The sequence below is a fragment of the Podarcis raffonei genome, chromosome 2 (genome assembly GCF_027172205.1).
Source record: "Podarcis raffonei isolate rPodRaf1 chromosome 2, rPodRaf1.pri, whole genome shotgun sequence".
In the NCBI taxonomy this organism is placed as follows: domain Eukaryota; kingdom Metazoa; phylum Chordata; class Lepidosauria; order Squamata; family Lacertidae; genus Podarcis; species Podarcis raffonei.
This window is the reverse complement of record NC_070603.1, coordinates 84,692,215-84,712,797: the sequence shown is the minus strand read 5'-3', so window position 1 is coordinate 84,712,797 and position 20,583 is coordinate 84,692,215. Positions and strand designations below refer to the sequence as shown.

The 20,583-nt window shown below is 44.0% G+C and overlaps 1 protein-coding gene across 2 annotated transcripts in view; it reads right to left on the bottom strand.

Annotated features, from left to right (window-relative positions):
- Positions 1–7,678: 7,678 nt before the first annotated feature.
- The window catches only part of SLC26A6 (solute carrier family 26 member 6), a 40,551-nt gene continuing 27,646 nt past the window's right edge, over positions 7,679–20,583 (bottom strand). For both annotated transcript variants that reach the window (XM_053377937.1, XM_053377938.1), the window contains 7 exons: positions 16,760–16,852; positions 15,261–15,353; positions 14,408–14,494; positions 12,539–12,739; positions 11,615–11,669; positions 9,766–9,902; positions 7,679–8,733 (listed from right to left, as the gene is read on the bottom strand). In XM_053377937.1, the coding sequence (XP_053233912.1) occupies positions 8,710–8,733; positions 9,766–9,902; positions 11,615–11,669; positions 12,539–12,739; positions 14,408–14,494; positions 15,261–15,353; positions 16,760–16,852 (690 nt within the window). In that variant the 3' untranslated portion in view covers positions 7,679–8,709. The remainder of the gene's footprint in view (positions 8,734–9,765; positions 9,903–11,614; positions 11,670–12,538; positions 12,740–14,407; positions 14,495–15,260; positions 15,354–16,759; positions 16,853–20,583) is intronic.

Below are 20,583 nucleotides of genomic sequence, written 5' to 3'. Positions count from 1 at the left end.
AGGGTGGCTCCATCCCAGCCATAGCTGTCAAGCGTCCCTTATTTGGAGGGACAGTCCCTTATCCCAGCGCTGTGTCCCGCTGCTGTCCCTTATTGATGGACGTCCCTTAAATTTCCCGGGTTTCAAAGGAAGCAGCTCCTCTCCTTCCCTCCCTGCCGGCCAGGGAGGAGGGAGGCTCCAACTGTGTTGCTTGGCTGCCCGGTCCGACCCCCTCCGGCCTCCTCTCACCAGCCTCAGCCCCTGGGAGCCCCTCCCCGCCGGGACTGGTGGGAGCCTCGGGCCCTTCCGCCGCCATCCTCCTGAGCGTCTCTGCCTGGGGCCTCCCCTCTGCCCGTCACCGCCGCTCCCGCTAGGCCGTACTGCGGCTGTGATGCCGAAGGACCCGGATGAGATGGGCAGCCTGGCATGGCCTATGAATTGCTGAGGAGCCTTGAGAGGAGAGCAAGGGCGACCATAGAGAAAGCAGTTCAAAGAGAGGAGGAAGAGGAGGAGGCGGAGGTGTGGGCAAGTGTTCCAAGGGCTACAAGGGAAAGACCGCAAGCGCTTCTCCCATAGATTTGTAGTGGTAGACTAGCATAGATGGTCTGATCTGCAGGTTTACTTCAGGCACTAATTCCCTCCCCCCTTCCTCCCGCCCCACCTGATGGAACTGAGAGCTGCAGATGGAGCACGAGAGAAAAGATACAGAACTGCAGCAGCATCTTCGTAGCTTGGATTTTGTTTTGCGCGAAAAGCGGTTGCTGCTTGTAGTTATTTAATTGCAGTGTTTCATCAGCTGGTGCCTTGAGCAGCAGCCTCTGGAAATGAAGGGCTAAAAGCTGGCGCTGCTCTCCAAAATTATCTGGTCCCTTTTAACTGGGTGACTAAAATCCCTTATTTTGGCTGCTGGTCCCTTATTTTCAAGGCTGCTGGCCCCTTATTTTCAAATCTGTAAGTTGACAGCTATGATCCCAACACATGCGCTGCTCCTCTCAGTGTTTTATGCCCTCTTCTGGGATATTCCATTCCATTCCCTCTGGCCCCTCTCCTGATTTTCCGTTCCCTCCCACAACAGCCAGGCCACATTCTGTGGTTGCTGAGCACTTTCGGTCCTCTTTGGGCTGCTTATTGTTACAGAAGTCTGGAAACCTCTTTTTACTATGTGAGCAGGGTTGTTTGGAGACAAGAAATTTGTTTTTGTCCATTTTAAACATTTTTCTTATTTATAGCATTTATTTATACCCTTTTTATTTACCCTATCTTATTTATACCCTTTTTCTCCAAGGAGCTGAAGGTGGCATATGTGATTCTCCTCTTCCTCATTTAATCCCCACAACAACCTTGTGAGGTAGGTTAGGCTGAATAGCAGTGACTGGCCCAAGGTCGCCCAGAGAGCTTCATGGCCAAGTGAGGATTTGAACTCTGGCCTCCCAGATCCTTGTCCAACACTCTAATCACCATACCATACTAGCTTGCAAAACTATTTACCAGGGGAGAGCCCCTATTTCCGGTATCCATCATCAGCAAACCCTTGACCTGGGGCAGTTTTGGAGACACCACTTTGAAAATGGTTGTCATGTGTGCCACTGTGCGCTAGAGGCCACTATCTTCCTTTCAGCCACTGCTACAACTGCGTATTGAGATGAGTTGTAACTATTCTATAATAAGCACAAATAGATTCAGAGTAAGACTAAACATTCTCAAACTTTTTTTTTAAAAAGGGAAACAGTGGTGGTTTACGCTTTGCTTCAGAAGCCGTTTCGGTAAAAAAATAAAACAAAAACTGGATAGGCAATTTCTCGGAAAACCTATAGAGTTTACAGTAGACAGGAAATAGCCTTCACCAGTGTTACAGCAGTTGGGGTGTGTGTGTTAGCAAAGTCACTTACGGTAAAGGAGATGGAGTCCAGAGAGAAAAGAAATCTTGATATCTCTTTACTGAGGAAAAAACAGGATAACTGAGAAAGGAACAGAGAGGTTTTGCCTTGCTTTACTTCAGATCTTGTAGAGCAGGGAGACATTCAGCTAAACATGCAGAGGAAAATTCCCCCAGAACTACCCAACCAATTATGGCACGTGCTACCTCATCAAATATCACACCACTATGCATGGTTACTAAGCAATACTTCCAACTGTCCACCTCTTGGCTAGTTGACTTTAACACTTACCCTTAGACTGCACATGGAATGTTCTGTGCTGTTGCACTTTGCACAGGGGGTGAAGCTGTAGAGCCACCCCCTTGACACTGGTGTTGTTGCTGCTTACTTGGACAGGGTAGGATAGGTGCTGGGGAGATCAAGGCTGCATGGGTGGCACCAGCAAGAGAGCCAAATTGGTCCCAATGGGGCACCTCTGTAGCCTGAACCTCACCACCAAGTTAGCATCAGTGTCACTGGTGTCAGGGGGATGGCACTGTGGTCTAAACCACTGAGCCTCTTGAGCATGCCGATCGGAAAGTCGGCTGTTCAAATCACCATGATGGGGTGAGCTCCCGTTCCTCTGTCCCAGCTTCAGCCAGCCTAGCAGTTCGAAAGCATGCCAGTGCAAGTTGATAAATAGGTACCGCTGTGGGGGGAAGGTAAATGGCATTTCCGTGACCCAGAAAGCTGTCTGTGGACAAACGGCGGCTTCCTCAGCCTGCAAGCAAGATGAGTCCCACAACCCCATAGTCGCCTTTGACTGCACTTAACTGTCCAGAGGTCCTTTACCTTTTACCTTTCTTCCCTGTCACCAGTGCTGCTACTGCCAATGTGTAAAGTGGGAGATTAGCATACCTTCCAACACCTCAACAGCAAAATCCTGGGACACAATCTTCCTTGACACCATCTTCCCGTTTTCTTCTCATGAGAGGATGGCAGCCGTTTTGGACATAATGATCTCGCACAATTTCACACCCTGATTTCTCCCCGAAAAAAGCGCTTTTCTCAGGCACGGTGCCCAAAACTGCACGCTTTGGGGTGCTGAGCGAGATCATTGCCCCAGGAAATATCATGGTGAGAAAATGCTCAAGATCACTGCTTCCAAAATGTCAGCCATTCTCTCACGAGAAAAAAAGGGATGTCTTGGTTTTTCTGGGACACTTGCGGGATATGGGATAGAGGACTCAGACAATGGTTAGAGCCAGTTTGTAGTGCATGTGCGCACACAAGAAACTTGCCTGGGCAGGCCTGAGACATAGCTTAGTGCAGTCACAGTGGCCAAGGGTGATCAGCTACAACTAATCATTGGCAGGGATACCTTGCCCACAGTGTTTCATGTGCTGGTAACCTCGTCTTTGCATTACTCTAAGTTACTCTATGTGCTCTAAGTGGCGCTGCTTTGGGGCTTGGTTTGGAAGTTTCGGTTATTGCAGAACACTGTGGCTGGGCCAGGGAGAGGAACCTTTTCCAACCTGAGGGCAGAGGAAGTTTTAGGGTAGCACAACCAATGTGGTTGTACTGGGTGCTGCACTGCAAGGGATGCCACAAGAATACTGTAGAACAGAGCTCGAGAGGTAGGGGTGTGTGTGTGTGTGTGTGTGTGTGTGTGTGTGAATTTTAGCATAGCAAAGAGCACGAGCCCAAAGTCCACCACTGCTTAGGGCCACATTTCTTCCCGAGCAACCTTCTCATATCTCTTCTGCATCAATGTGTTTTGCTGCTGTCAGTGTTTTAAAATGTTATATTATTTTGCATAACTTACATTTTATTATGTGCTTTGTCAGTTATTTTGTGCCCTACTCTGGGATATTTTTTTTTAAATAACAAGCAGGTTAGAAATCTACTAAATAAATAAATTATATTTTAGCCTCCCTACCCCCAGCACCACCACTCAATTGAGCAATGAAGCCAAAAATTCCTGGTGAATTAATTATGAAGGCCTTTTATGTATTATTTAGGTTGTATTCAATTTTTTTGTCTCAGCAGTCAAATGTAATGTCATTTGGGCCTTTGGGCTTTGGGTAAAATTCTGAGTCACTGGAGGGGACTTAAATGGAGGTGGGAGGATTCTTAAAGGAGCACATCAATCATCCAAATTAAAACTATGTAAGGCTTGTTTAAGAAAAGATGGGGTGAGCTAGTAAAAACAAAGCAGGACAATGTTTAATAAAACCCAGGATTAGATTTATAGCAATTTACCATCCCTGATTTACCATCCCTCATTTATCTGAAAAGAAGTTATCTTCTGGCAGCTTTGAGGCCGAAATCCAAAGGTCGCTTGCCAGAATGTATAGAGATTATTATTATTTCTGTATTAGCAACTGCTAACACTGAAACATTAAAAGTACAGTTAAATTGTTTATCTGCAATCCCATATTGTAGCACCCTGCTTGTGGTTAACGCTTAGCTGAAATGAAATATTCAACGCAGCAATAGATAAATTAAAATAATAATTTATTTGTCAGACAAATAAATGAGAGACACAGTGGTATATGGTTACCAAAGCTCTGCCCACTCCAGCCCTGATGGCCAGCACTTATATTTCCTCAGCCCAGCCCCCTTGCTCCTCCTTTGGCTGCCTCTGTCCAATCAGCCTGGTTGAAATTCCTATTGGCTGTTTGCTAGAACCAATCATAAAAGATACACCCATTTCCTATTACCTTTTATGGGAGACAAAGAGCTATATTTCCTTCTATCCATAAATGGCAGACAAGTAGCCATATATCTTACATTTGCCTCGACAAGGCACCTTAATTATTAGATCATCTTTGCCCTATTGCCCTATTCACTCCAAAACAGATGGCTAATGGTTTTAAATTTTTATCTTAAACAGAGATCTTGGGTTCACCTTCTCACACACCATCAATGAAATAAGAATCTAACATAAGAATCTAACATTTCTTACTTTCTAAATCCTTTGCATAATTACATTTAAGCCAATATATTTCATACATAACATATATAGATTTTTAGAAGCAAAGGCCTTTTCAAAGTAAAAATGAACTTAGTAAAAACACTTTCCAAAAGCAACCCCTTAAATTTACACCCCCCTTTCAAGCCAGCTGCTGTTTCTATTAGCTCTTGCCCTTTAACCTTATGAAAATATGGCTCAAGTCTAATGGGAGGCACCTAGTATTATTTTCTGTTAACCAATAAATCTCACTATTTACCAACTCTTAATTGTGTTTTTGCAGCTTGATTGTATTCTGTAATATGTATGGTCAGTATGACCTTTTGCTCCCAGCCTGTAATTTCCTTTTACAACTTTGAGAAACGTGTCTCCTGCTACTGTTATAAATCAGAGGGGCCTCTGAGCAGGAAGACAAACAACTGCTAAAGCACCCAGCCAGCTGCTTTATGCCTGGCATGAAACACACAAGCATCTGCAAATATATTTTTAAGCTCATTTTAAAATACAAGTCTTGATCAGATGCCTCATTATAGCCACGAAAGTTATATTGAACTAAATCAGGCCCGCTTCTGCATACCAGAAGCATGGAGCCTTTTTTAGCCTGAGGTCCACATTCCCTTGTTGGCAACCTGCTTGGGGCCACTTGTAAGTTGTGGGCGGGGCAAGAAGCAAAAGTGGGCAGAGCAATGGGTGTGAACCTTACCATTGTCCAGTTGGCTAGTTTTTACTTGCCTGTTTTACTTGCCTTTGCACGCCCCTCTCTGTCTTCCATCCCGGGCAACCAAGGGTTATCCTTAAAGCTGTGAGATACAAGGCGTGTTATTCTGTACCAGAAGGTACCCTTTAATGGTGAGCAATGAAGCAGCCTCGCTTCCCCTTCCATGTCCATAGTACAACCAGAAGGAAAACTCTGATCCTAAATCCCCACTGCCTTGCGGGATATCTTCAGGAGAAGAAAAGGCTAAGGAGTAAACCCTACATGAATCTGGTGGGATGGCGCCTCGTACACCTCCTTCTGGCAACTCCTGCAGACAAGCTGGTGCCAAATGTTTTGCTCTGCCATAAGAAGGGGGACAGGAGGGCCCTTGAAGTTGCCCATCGACAGCAAGCTCATGGACAGCAGATTGAGCTGCCACACAGCTCACAGTCTCCCCCATTATGCTGAGATGGATTTATTGTTATTTGAGCTATAGTCATTCTAAATTTGCATATATACATATTCATTAGCATTTCGTGCAAATCCCTGTCTTGTTTAGTCCTTTTTTGGGGTGATGTGTAAACCCTAGCAGGGCGGCCCAGCTTTTCATACCAAGATGGCTGCAAGGGTACTTCAACATGGAACCTGCAGGCTGCTCATAGCCTTGTCACGTGGAGGTGGCAGTGGGGGTGGGGAGAAGCAAGCCCAAAATTTGACGCGCCCCCCCAACCCTCGTGCTGTCTTCCCAAAGCTGGCTAAGTGAAGTTCTGGGCTTTGGGAAGGAGGCTCTAGGCTCAGGCAGGGTCCTAGAGCCCTCCCAGCTCCTCCCTAAAGCTGGGAAAGTGCTAACTAGGCATTGAGAAACAGGCAGGAGAACTCTAGGACTCTGTCAGAGCCCTCATGCCTCCTTCCCAAAGCCCAGTGCCTCCATACCCGGCTTTGGAAAGGCAGCACAAGGGCCGGGTGTGTGTGTCAAATGTTACTGAGGGCCACAAAAAAAGGCATTGAGGGCTGCAGATAATAATGATGATGATGATGATGATGATGATGATGATGATGATGATGTATTATGTCTACCACCCATCTGGCTGGGTTTCCCCAGCCACTCTGGGCAGCTTCCAACAAAAGATTAAAAATACATTAAAACATCAGTCATTAAAAACTTCCCTACACAGGGCTACATGTGGCCTTTGGGCTGTGCATTGGACCAATCTGTGCCTAGACCATAGAGACTCGTGTGTGACTTGGCCATTATGGTAATTAGCAGCTTTTGGATAATAATTCATTTCATTATTTAGATTTGATATGTTAACTTATTTTACACGTGATGTCTAAAATTCTCATTAGTTGTTGACCATGCTCTGAATGCATCTGAGAATGAACTGCTGTTCCATTCTGCCCTAATACTTGGGCAGATTATTCTGGAAATAATCTGGTATGACGGGAACCATAAATTGCATAAGTGAGAAATAATGTTACAAAAGTTGTGTGCCTCTGTGTGTGTATGTGGGTCAGTTAGCGGCAAGAGTCCATGGGGTTCCAGGCAGTCACCCAGGGTCTGTGGTCCTTTGGAAAATTGAGACACAACGGAGACTATCGTGGCTTTAAGAAATACGGTTTATTCACCTATTTACACCTTCAGTCTGCATGGAGGGAGTCCAGATCTTGGTCATTTCAAGCATAGACATTTCAGGAGATGCTTGTACCCTGCAGAAGTGCATCCCTGAAGTCTAAGGCATCTCTCCCATCCAGCCTGCAGCCAGCCTCCCCAAAGATGGAACCCAGCCTTTCTTCCTCTTTTTCCTTCCCAGAACCCCTTGCTTCCAGACTCCCTTTTCCTGTCACCTCAAACACACACACACACACACACACACACACACACACACACACACACCACGACCTTGGTAGCATCTGTCTCCCCAAGTCAATGGATTCCTCTCAGATGGCCCATCAACCCCTTTTGTCTTGTTAACAGATTTACTCTGCACTAGGCCAGCCAGGCTAGTTTGCATAAGCCAGCCCAGGGATTCCTGGTCTGGCACGGTCCTGCAGCTTGTACTTTCATCCATTAATCAAAAACCTACCATTTATTAATTTTTAGGGTTTTGGGGGGGTCCCCCACAAATTTATAACAACAATAATAAAGGACATAGTATCTCATTTCTGAAAATCTGTACATATTTACATTTTTCTTGACCTTGGGGTTTGGGGTTTGCATTCATTGATTTCTTCTGAAGTGAATGGAGTTTAGCAAAGCTTAGAAAAACTGTAACAACACTCAGGCAGAACAAAAATGTATGTCCGGAATATTTTCTGCAATTACATCAGTTGTTAGTCGCACTCTGCTAAATGTATACCTCATACAAAATGGGCAAGGACATTTGATATATAAGATTCCACATATCTAAAACAAATTAAGAGGTGGGTGCCAGCGCATTCCACCCATTCCAGTGGGGCTCTTTCACATGAAATCTTTCTCAGGTCAGACTTCCATTCATTTATTATTTCAATACATATATAATTTTCCAGAAACAGTAATATTCCTCTTGACCTTGCCTCCTGTACGTTGTCTCAGCAAGCTGTAGTTAGGGTCTATTGAAATGGGGCAAGTTCAAAGATATAAAGCTGCTTTATAGAGAGTCCGTCTAGATCCACCTTTTCTGCTCTGGATGATGGTGGCTCTCCAACAGGTCCTTTTTATCACTGATTACTTGATCCTTGTAACTGGAGATGCCACAGACATGGTTTTAAAATTGCAATCCAGGAGAGAAGGAATAAGTTGGGACTCAAGGCCCCCAGAAGTAATATGTTAGTGTTCTGCCTCTCCAGCTTGATAGGCACTTTGACACAGGTAGAGAATGCTGCAGATGACCCTGTGCTTCACCAAATTAATTGGCAGGTTCAGTGGAAAAATCCAAAAGTAGCCACAGCAGCAAGTGAGGCACTTCCAATGTCTGAAAGAGGTCTCCCCCACCCACCCCGGCAGGAATTGTGGAGTTTTGAAGTAGGTGGGCAGGAAGGCCCTCAACCGAGTCTCAGTTTCTTGAAGGTCCCAATAAGTCTCACAAAAAAAAGCCAAAGCAGGTTCCCACCACCCGGTGGTGGAGAATCCCACATAACTATTTTGAAAAGGGCAATTCATACAGTCATCTGAAAAGGTGCTGCTCCTCTGTGAGAACTGGAGGAGCAGATGATTCCGCTGGTTACATTTTAGTGGCGTTGTTATCCTGTGAAGATGAAGAATAAAGTTGCTAGCCTTGATTTCTGAGAGAACCTCAAATTAACTCAACAGTTCTCTTCCGTTTACTTGTTCACTATCTGAGGTACCCATATCTCTGATAGAGATGTATATAGATTCCTCTAGCACCTGTTCAGTCATAGACTTTACATGTCCATCAAAGAAGCTGTCAATATCTGCCTAAGGAATAACTCTTGTACAAACTGGATGGAAAATAGCTTCTTGTTTTCACAACATCCCCTCTAAGGGAGCTTCCAGGCCAGCAAGTTTACTGAGCATTTACAAGTAACTTGCACAGATGTTATACAATGTCACTGGCTTATTGAGCGATCATCCTGACATGTCTGCACGAATGTTACACAACACTGCCAGTTAGAGGCTGTTATCCTACAATTCTACTGCAATTTCCCATCACTTTTCTTGTCAGACTCTTTGCAACAATAAAAGTGATGGGATAATTTTACCAGAACATGCGGATCAACAACCAACATTTGTGCAAACAGACTTGCCTGCAATTAAAACACATATGTTGGGGGTTTGCATGACTGCTCAGGTATGGCAATTCCTACAAGATAAGTCCCATGTTACAGTTGTAGAAGCAAGGTCAAGGCGAAGAAGTAATGACTTGCCTCAGGCAAACTAGTAGTCCATGCCAAAGAAGGCATTTGATCAAGCAACTTCCTGGTTAGTATATTGGCTGTGTCTTAGTTAAAGCAATGTACATTTGATGGGCAGAACACACAATGGATGGGGAGAGTCTTCCTAGCACACTCGAGATATGGTGCACCCATTCTACAGATCTGGCTGTGGAGTGTGCACTGGCCTTTCAATGTAGGGAGGCCTAATGACATATATGATGGAAGACTGAGCTGAGCAAGGTAGAGGAATAGATCCATTATTCTGGTCTGAATGCCTGGCTTGGAAGTAGCAATGCGATATTGCCCTGTGAGATTTCTAGGACTAAAGTTTCCAGCCAGAAAAGGAAAGGAAAGGAAAGGAAAGGAAAAGGCTAACTACGTACTGTGACAGTTTGTGGCAAGCTCTCTCCCCGGTTCCTGGTAACATAGGTAACAGCATCATGTACAGATGGGAAAAGGTGCTGCTTGGTGATGGTCTGGCTGAAGAAATTGCCTCTTTCCAGCTGGGTAATGACAGAAGCTACAGGGGGAAAGACAAGGAAAAGCCACGTGAGGGTGCCATTTCAGCCCACTGATGCCAGCCACACTAACCATGAATGCTCAGATCTACCTATCACCTGTTTTCCCCTCTAAGCTAAAAACATAGGGATTTGCTGGCTGGATCAGAATAAAGGTTTGTCTCCAATGGTGGCCACCCAGATACCCCTGGGAGCTCACAAGTTGGGCATGACGTAAGAGCCAGGGCACAGGGCAGTTTCTTCACTTAGGGCCAAACCAGGGATAATGCTGATGTGGGAGATCTACGATTAGGACCTCCCACTTAGTGTGAGGAGTGTGTCTGCTTAGCTAACTAGCAGCCCCCTGCAGTTGCTCTGGGAACTGGTGCTCTGGAAAAGAGTCTTTCACCTTTTCATCCCTTTCCCTGATCTAAATCATTCCCGGATGCTATTACCACCACAGGGGAGATGGGAGACACTTTTGCCCTTGAAGTTGCTGATCTAATGGGGGGGGGCAGAGGAAGATTTAGACTGGGCAGAGGTCGGCTGCTGTGATGCCTTCCAGATGTTGTGGGACCCCCAACCAGTAGCAGCTGAAGCAAATGTAGTGAATTCTCAACGTTATACAAGGACTTTTGTGCCACATATCCTGAATAGTTAGCAAGAGTCAGGTTCAAACTTTAGCATGAGCAACTGTGCGTCCCACTGTCATTTAACACAAATTATAGTCACTTATGTCCTGGACCCTCTGCCACAGCATCTGAATCACTGGCTCCTTCTGCCCTTCAGTAGCACATTTTTAACCAATTCAAAGGCTTGATGGAATAATGTGACTATGAAACAGAAGAAGTCCAAAGGGCAGGAGGAAGTGCGCATCCAGGACAAGGCCGAGAATGGAGGAATCACCAGCGATAGAAGATGCACACACTCTCAGGTTATGTTAGGCTTTGGGGAATCGTATCCCTCCCCGGGTGGCAGTGAAGAAGCAGATCAAATGAAAGGAGTGTTCTTACCAGTTAGTTTCTTTAATAATCACAGTGAGAGACAAAGGAATGCATATCTCTTATAGAAATGGCATTGTTCCCAGTACAGTGGTACCTCAGGTTAAGTACTTAATTCGTTCCGGAGGTCCGTTCTTAACCTGAAACTGTTCTTAACCTGAAGACCACTTTAGCTAATGGGGCCTCCTGCTGCCGCCGCGCTGCCGGAACACATTTTCTGTTCTCATCCTGAAGCAAAGTTCTTAACCTGAGATACTATTTCTGTGTTAGCGGAGTCTGTAACCTGAAGTGTACGTAACCTGAAGCGTATGTAACCCGAGGTACCACTGTACAGGCTCACCCTCTCCTCCCCCATTAATCTACGTCACTCCTACGTCAGGTAATCTGAGCTTGTTGCCTCTGCTTTATGTGTTCTATCACTCTCAGAGCCCACCTAGTCTTAGGCAAAGGGGGGGGGGTCAGGAATGCTGTCCAAAGATACTGAACCTGCTAGCCGTCTCTCTCCTGGTATTTCCTCTTCTAGCTGTTCCTCACCCAGTATTTCCCAGCTTTCCCCCTCTGGACTATGCCCCTCTGCAAACCACTGTTCTAAATCAATACTGTCCTCCTGCCCTTGGGAAGGTTCAGGAGAAGGGGGGCAGTGGCTCCCACCATTCCTTCCCAGTCCAGCCCCTGACAGGCTATGACTTGCTTACTGCGGTGTGGCTGACCCGTGACTTCCTAGAACTCCTTACCATGGCAACCGACGAGAAACACGTCCACTTCAATCTCTTGGAAATCTTTAAATATCTGCCAAGGACAACAAGCATAAACAACTGAGACAAGATACTTCACAGGAACCTGAGGGGTTGCATTTGCCTATCCTGCCACGGCAGGGCAGTTTCAGACACTAGGAAGTTATTCCACAAAGCCCACATGTTATCTGCATGGACCTCCCTGTGCAATTTTTTGCTGAAATCAATGAATTTTATGTGGGTAGTAATGGCCATTGGGCAGTGATTAAGGTGTCTGCCAAAGAAAAACTGAGAAAATAAAATGCCTTCCTCACATTTTTGACTGATTTGGATTATTTGGTGTCTTAAATGCCAGTAATTTCTGTGACAGATGTGATTGGCAGAGAGAGAGAAGCAATTAACAGATGAAAGCGGGTGATGAGCAAGGTTCAGAAGCACAGATTAGCCATCACAATGTAATCGCAGCCACAGTTTGTTGGAAACCCCTTTTGAAGGGCCAACGAGACACGATGTTAAATCTCTCCTTTAAAGTTAGTATTAGCACCAGTGGGGAATGCAAAAAACAAAAACCCAAAACAAACACCAGCTTCAGAGGAGGGATTTTCCTCAGGACTCCAGCAGGGGAGGAAAGGGCTTAATTCCTTCTCTAATCCTGCTACATATCAATCCTCTCTTCACAGCACCTTTAGCTGGTGCTGTCTGCATTTTAAGAAACCTACAGGTTTAGATGCAAAGCTGCATTTAACCTCACATGGAGTTTGGCTCTCAGTCATCTAGCTGGCAGGCAAGCAGCTCAGGCCATCTGAAACCCCTCCCTTTCCAGAGGTCTTCCTCATGAGGCAGATTTGCCTTTTAGATTTGGCAACTTTTAGAACAACTCTCTCATGACGGGTGTCCCTTTCCTGGTGGTTGTCCCCTCCTTACGTTTTTAAAGGTCTTTATGCAGACGGTGTCCACAAAGTTGACAGGGGTGAGGTCCAGGATGAGTGAGTGAAGAGGAGGCTTCTTTAGTCCCAGGGAATGCAAAGTGGGTTTGCCAGAAGGTTGTGGCTGGCTCTGGTTTTGTGAGGCCAAGTCAGTCACACTTCCATTAGCAGCAGTGGCTGCTGTGTCATCTCCCTGCTCCTGTGAGGAAAGAAAAATCACAGTATTTTCCCCCAACATGAAACAGTGTTCTGGCCATCGGGTTTTCTCAGGTTGGCTCTGCTCATAGGGTGTCTCAGCACCCACTAAGGGTGGGTGAGAAATTCAATTCACTTCACATTTAATTTGCACATTCCAAAACACTACATGAAACAAAACACAACCACCCTTGGAAATTCACACTTCTGCAAATTTCGCAGTGCAGTTCTTTAGTCAAGCAACGTGCACAAGAATGCACATACCGCAGTAAAGCGTGCCTAAAAATGCATAAGCTAGCGGACTTATATTAATATGACAAAAGTGATTCATATTAAGGGAAAATATGCTTTGCATAAAATCTGCATATATGGCAAAATTTCATACAAAACATGTATATTAGAAGTTCGAACTGAAATGCTGCTGAATTTTCATAAGGACTTTAAAAATAACCACAAACCGATGTGGAAATGTGGAGAATTGAAGTTAAGATTGGGAAAATGAGGAACTAAGAGAAACCAAAACTGGCAGATTCACCCAGCTCTATTCAGAAGATGTACAGAGAGCTGCAGCCGCAGGCACAGCCCTTTTGGAAAAGGAGCAGGGGTGGACTTTGCTAATCTTTTGTAATATGGCCAAAATTTGGCACCCCCAAAAGGATCTTCTCAATTATGGATCATCTCAATTTTGCTCCCCCTTGGCTTGGAGCCCTGTGCAAGGGAATGGCCCGCACTGCCCTAAATCTGGCACTGAAAGGGGGTTTCCATCTCCCTCATAATATGCTGGACTCTGACATCTTTGGGATATTTCATTGCACAGGTAGGCCGCCTATCGGATATTTTGTATCTCATATGGTTTTGGGATTATTCCATTTATTACAATCAATTTATGAGTTGTCTCAAAGAAACAATCCTTTAGGCAACAGGTTCTGTTCTCATTGGCCTGGTTCACATGTCATGCAAAGCCAAGCCATGGTATCGCAGGAACTCATGGGCTCCCAGGGAGGAAACTGCAGCTGCTGGGGTCCCCGGCGATTGTTCTGCTGCTGTGCTGAGTGAAGCCATGATTTCACTTAACATGTTGTCAGAACCCAGGCTTGTGGTTCAGGACAAACCTTGGTTATAACTTGTGGTCAGCCTGGAGAGTGCTAACTCACAAGCCTAGGTTCACATGACACATTAAGTCAAATCAGGGCATAGCAGAGCAGCAGAGTGACAGGAGAGGAGCAAAAAAGCCACAGCCTCTTCTCTGGGAGCCAGCACATTTTCACTAAGCCATGGTTTGACTTTGTATGACATGCAAACCAGGCCAATGGGAAGATGTGCGTACAGTCCTTGCAGTGGGGAAGCTCCTCAGTGAAGAAGAGGCATAGAACTGATTGCAAACAGAAAGCCCAGGTCACTTTTTGTTTTGCAACCCTCTCTTTGTGCCACAACTTTTCTAGCAGCTCTGGTGGGGAGTCACTTTATCAACAGTATGAAGGGTTTGCGGCAAGTCTACTCAGAGACAGACCAACACATTTTGGTGCCTGAGACAACAATTCCAGATTGTTCCCCATGGTACCAAACATCATCATCATCGTCATCATATGGGTTTTACTCATATGATCATGTTAAATGCCTGCTCCTGGAAATGTTGACCGCAACTTTCTTTCATGCCCAGATTGATAAATACCTGTGGCCTTGCCTCCATATCTATATTCACAAACGCCAGGTTGTTGCTCCCAGAGTCACACACTGTTTTGATCTGAGAAGCCATTTTCTGTTACCAAAACAAGAGCAGAACAGAAGTCTGAGTAAACTCAAAGAAATTGTGTCTCCATGTGACATTTTGAGAACCTCCATAAATTACTTCTGGGACAAAGAACAGGAGGGCAGAAGGAACAGGGAAGTTACATCTTGCTTGAGCTTCTATGGAAAGCTTCAAACCCTGTGCCCTTGTGGCTGGAAGATGTCCTTGAACTATGACATACACGATAGAACAAGGCGTGTGAGCATGTGTAGAAACTAAACCCACTCTACTGGTCATTGCTCTGGTCACTTTTGCCTCTGGCCCTGCTGACCTCTGGTTTGTGGCCACTGTAAGGTTGCCAAAATGGAATATGGCCCTTGTACTGAAAAAGATTCCCCACCTAAATGGATCTCACTTTAGGTTGAAAATGGGGTAACTATCCTGTGAACCTCCAGATACTGGAGGACTCCAGTCCTCATCAGCTCCAACCAGCATGGCCAGTGGTTGGGAATGATGGGAGTTGTAGTCCAACAGCATCTGAAGGGCTACAGTCTAACTATCCCCGAGTTAAAACATGGCTGGCTTAGGCTGTATTAACAAAATCTGCAAGTATTTACAAAACACCAAAGGTCCTTTTAGTGAAAGTGTGCTTAGTGTCATGTGTGAACAGGTCCCCACATGAAAACAATGATTTAGCCGCCTTTCCTTCTTGCCTCAAATTATTTATGAATTAACTACACACACAATAAACTTCATGGAAACACACTAATTAGTAATTTAGAAGAAAATGGTCCACCTTTGCCTTCTTGGCTTCCTTCTTGTCTTTCTTCTGCTTCTTCTTTAGGGCTTTTTTCTTCTTTTCAACAAGACGGTCCACATCAAAGCCACACTGAAAAAGAGACATATATTTATGTACCAGCAGCTATTGGTTTTAGCAAGGTATAGATCACTCTAGCCTGTTTGCTTGCTTCCTATGTGCTCCTTGTACGTGTTATATAGTGATACCCATAGCCATGGTCTATGAGCCTCTTTCATACTATGAATTCTGTTTGGCTTCTGCAAATGAGGCCCAAGTGGCCTCAGGTAATGGATCAGGTGAGTAATTTAGGTGCTGCCAATTCATCCTGCTCTATTGTTAGAGGACCAAGCATTGACAGTGGCATGAAGAATCTTGCTAAGACCAGTGCAACTGTTGTGCCCCTTCCAAGATAGAGAGAAGCAGACTACAGCTATTTACACTCTGATAACCTCCAGTGTGATGTGTTTACATAGGGCTGGCTTTGAAGACTGCATGGAAGCTGCATTAGGTCAAAAGATGGCTGCTAAGCTACTGGTTGGGACCAAAACTTTGGGAAACATGTATTGACAGTTCTTAAAGGACTCCACTGACTTCCAATCTGTTTCCAAGCACAATTCAAAGCACTGGTGCTTACCTTTAAAGCCCATCCTGGCTTAGGATTCAGATGTCTGAGAGAACTTCTTTTCTCCTGTATCAACCTCCCCAAACACTAAGATCTTCCTCCAGTGCCCTCCATCAGCTATTGTCAGAGGGGGTCTATTTGGCTCAGGTATCTCACTTGTGGAATTCCCTCCCCAGGATAGTTTGTCTGCTAACTATGCTAATATCTTTTAGGCACCATCACTATGAGTTTAATTGTATGCCCCTTTTCCATGGCAAACGATGCTCAAAGCAGATCACAATATTGGAAAAGCGTACATAATAAAGCAGTGAATTATCCTGAAATGTTGCTCGAGCAACTACAATGTCTAACAAAAATTAAACTGTCACACAAATATTAATAGGCTAATCAAAATGGGCTCATGCTAGTGAATATATATTAAGATTAAAGAACCCGCAAATAGTTAATATAAAGGCCCAGCAACAGGAATATAAGAACATAATCCAAACAGCAGCAAAACAAAATGAAAAACAACAACACTGTTCTCCAAAACAAAAATCTTACAGCTGTCCCACCCAGCAGCAACCCTTAAATAAGACCCATTCACACACACACACACACACACACACACACACACCCTGGTGGCCTTTGCATGCTGATTATGGTGGGGCTGAAGAATGACTAAACAGGGCTTCAGTCTATGGCTTTCCTTTCTATATCAAATCTGAGCAGAGAGGACTAAGAGTACTGTGGGAATAGAGACTCTGTTGCATTTGTTTGTCTTTTCCCTCTAAGCGGAATACAGTCCAAAGCCATTTTATTTAATGCATTGGTCAGCATGGAAACCCTCTGCCACCCCAAGAAATATGAGGGACATCTTCTGAACCCTCCTCACCTTCTTCTTTAGGGCTTCTGCATACAAGTCAGCATTAGCAAAATAGATCGTAGCAGAGGAGCGGAAAATCTTCATGCCTGGGATCTCCTCAGCCTAGAAACAGAACAAAACAAGGAGTTAGTACGGTGTCACAGTAGCTTGAACCTAGGGAGACTTTTGTTCAGATCCCCACTCAGCCACAAAGCTCACCAGCTCGCTGTGGACAAATTACAATATAACATCCCTCAAAGTGGTGTTGTGTTGCTAATGATTTGGTATTGACTTTACAGGAGCCAGAATCTAGTACTGGAATTGATTCAGGAATTTGGTCAGGTAGCAGGTTTTAAGTTGAACAAGATGAAAACTAAGGTTTTAGAGAAAAACCTAACTGTGATTGAGAGAGATAAGTTTCAGAAGGAGACAGGATTAACACTGGTTAAGAAAGTGAAATATTTAGGGGTTAACATGACTGCTAAGAATGTGAATCTATTTAAGGATAACTATGAAAAATGTTGGATTGAAGTGAAAAAGGACTTAGAAATATGGTCAAATCTGAAGTTATCACTGTTAGGCCGAATTGTTGTGATAAAAATGAACGTATTGCCAAGGATGCTGTTTTTGTTTCAAACATTGCAAATCTTGGACAAAATGGACTGTTTCAAGAAGTGGCAGAGAGATATCTCCAGATTTGTCTGGCAGGGCAAGAAGCCTCGAATAAAATTTAAGATATTAACTGATGCTAAAGAAAGAGGTGGATTTGCCCTGCCAGACCTTAAACTTTATTATGAATCAGCCACTTTTTGCTGGCTGAGAGAATGGCTGCTTCTTGAAAATACTGATGTGTTGGACTTAGAAGGCTTCAACAATGTATTTGGTTGGCATGCATATTTGTGGTACGACAAGGTTAAAGCACATAAAGCGTTTAAAAACCATATTGTCAGGAAAGCACTGTTTAATGTCTGGATAAGATATAAGGACTTGTTAGAAAATAAAACCCCAAGATGGTTGTCACCAATGGAAGCGAAGGCTCAGAAAAAACTCAATATGGAGGCCAAATGGCTGAAATATTGGGAAATTCTGGAACAAGAGGGAGACAGAATAAAACTGCAGAGCTTTGAAAAATTAAAAAATAGAGTGCGAGACTGGCTCCATTACTACCAAATAATGGAGGCATATAATTTGGACAAAAAACTTGGCTTCCAGGTGGAAAAATCAAAATTGGAAACAGAATTGTTAGATCCCAAAATTAAGAATTTGTCAATAATGTATAACTTGCTGTTGAAATGGAACACTCAGGATGAAACGGTGAAATCTGCTATGATTAAATGGGCACAAGATGTTGGACACAACATTATGATGGCTGACTGGGAACAGTTATGGACCACAGGTATGAAGTTTACGGCATGTAATGCCTTAAGAGAGAATTTAATGAAAATGATTTACAGGTGAGTCCAAACTCACAAGCAGTAGCCCACTCCTGCTGCTTCTCCTCTGCTGCGTGCTGGCCACTTGCTCGGAGGCCCGCCAGAGAGAAAAGGACAGGTTGAGGTACTCCAAAAAGATGGCCGTCAAGGCAATTGCGGATCTCATGGGACGGATTGCGTGCTTTACGCAGCCTGAATTGGCCCTTGCTATGGCGCTGGAAGCCCTTTACCAACTGAGCCTCATGAAGCCCAAATTACCACTGAAGCTCCACAGCCTGATTGTGCATGCAGCCTTTGCGGCAGTCATTGAGGTCAAAACTGAGCCCGACAAGCAGGAGTTAGAAGAACGTTATACTCTGATGCTGGGAGGCCTCCTCTGGGAGGCCCCAAGCACTAAGATCCTGAACTTGCTGATGAATGAACTGAGAGGTTACACAACAAGTGCGATTGCAGCGGAGAGGCAACTGGGAGCCAGTGGCATTAGCTGGCTGATGTCCTGTGCAAGAAGGCTCAGTTGCCTGAAGCATGCTCTCGTCCCTCTGCAGCTGGCTAACTTCTGCCCCAAAGAAGATGACATAAGACTTGGTGTCAGTTTCGATTATGGGGATAAGACACAAGTTTCAAGGCTCAGCGATGATGGAGTGGCAATTTTTGCTTGCTCTTTCATTGTGTCTTGTTGCTAATTGTGATCATTGCTGTTGTTTTAGAATTCTTTCCTATGCAATATTACTTTTTTATTGCTTTTAAATTGTTGCTTTTTAAATTGTCCTTGTAAAGGAAAGTATTCTGCTAATGTTGATTGTATTCTGAATTGCTTCAAGAAGCCTCATAGCAATGAATACTATTAAGAGTAATAATTATTTTACCTGCCTTAATTATAATAAAGCATTGACATGCATATTTTAAAAAAAAATGATTTACAGGTGGTACATGACACCAGTCAAGCTTGCAAAAATTTATAACTTACCTGACAATAAATGTTGGAAATGTAATGAGACTGAAGGTACATTCTTTCACCTTTGGTGGACGTGCCCAAGGATTAAGACATTCTGGGAGATGATTTATAACGAAATGAAAAAGGTATTTAAATATACCTTCCTGAAGAAACCAGAGGCCTTTCTCCTGGGCATGGTCGGCCAATTGGTGCCAAAGAAGGATAGAACTTTCTTTATGTATGCTACAACAGCAGCAAGAATACTCATCGCAAAGTATTGGAAGACACAAGATTTACCCACCCGGGAAGAATGGCAGATGAAGTTGATGGACTACATGGAACTGGCGGAAATGACTGGCAGAATCCGAGACCAGGGAGAAGAGTCGGTGGAAGAAGATTGGAAAAAATTTAAAGACTATTTACAGAAACACTGTAAAATTAATGAATGTTAGAAGGATGCTGGAATGAAGTTATATGGCTTCAGCAGAAATGTTATAAAGAATTAAGTAAAAATAGATTGTTAATGGACTAAAGGGAAAAATAAGGTTAGACTGTGTTAAGATAAATTATAGGACAAAAACTGAGGAAGATGGGAAGGATTTGCTGAAATAGCTAACTGAACTGGAATACAAAAAAGGGAGGTGCGAGGAGGTCTCTGAAACAAGTAAATGAAAGATAAGATATGGAAATATTGGATGTGTTTTTAATTGTTTCTGATTTTCTTTTTGTTTTGTTGAGATAAGTAGTGTTTTTGTTTTTCTTGTATTGTATTGTATTGTTCTGTTTTGTTTAACTCTTTTTTTTCTTTTTGTAATCTTTAAACTCTTAATAAATATTATTTTTTTAAAAAAAACAAAGTGGTGTTGTGAAAATAAAGCAGAAAGTTGATCTCCTGTGCTTCTTGTTAGGATTCTTGCCCCGTGTTGCAGTCATGGGATTGGTTTTATCACATGATGGTGTATGTTTTCATTCCACATAGGGGGAAGTGACAGAGACAGGATGTTTGTATTACTGTGTTTCTGTGATGTAGGACATTTGTTCCTTTGTCTCTTTCTTTTTGCTGTTTGATGCTGATGAAGAAGGAGCTGAGTTAGAATGCTCCAAATGTATTATATGTAAATAAAGTAGTTTAGCCAAAATGCTGCGCTACTGGGTCTGTTACGCTGACTGCCAAGACTCTGCTGATCCTGAAGTGTGCTGATGCCTGCAAGGCATCAATCGCTGTGATGTTCGGGCTGGAGAAAGCTTTCAAAGCTCCAGAATGACCGACCAGGAGGGAGAGAACATGCCAGTCGGGCATGTGTCTCTGTTGGATGCCTACTCATGTGTAGGACCTCCTAACAGGTGGAATAAGTATTCGATAAACAAACAAACAAACAAACAAACAAAGGCTAGGCTTTTGTACAGGGCATGTGATTTCTGTGGCTAGAAATCTGGATTCGAGACAGCATTTGGTGAAATTCTTTGTGGTTGAACAGAGGTTGATC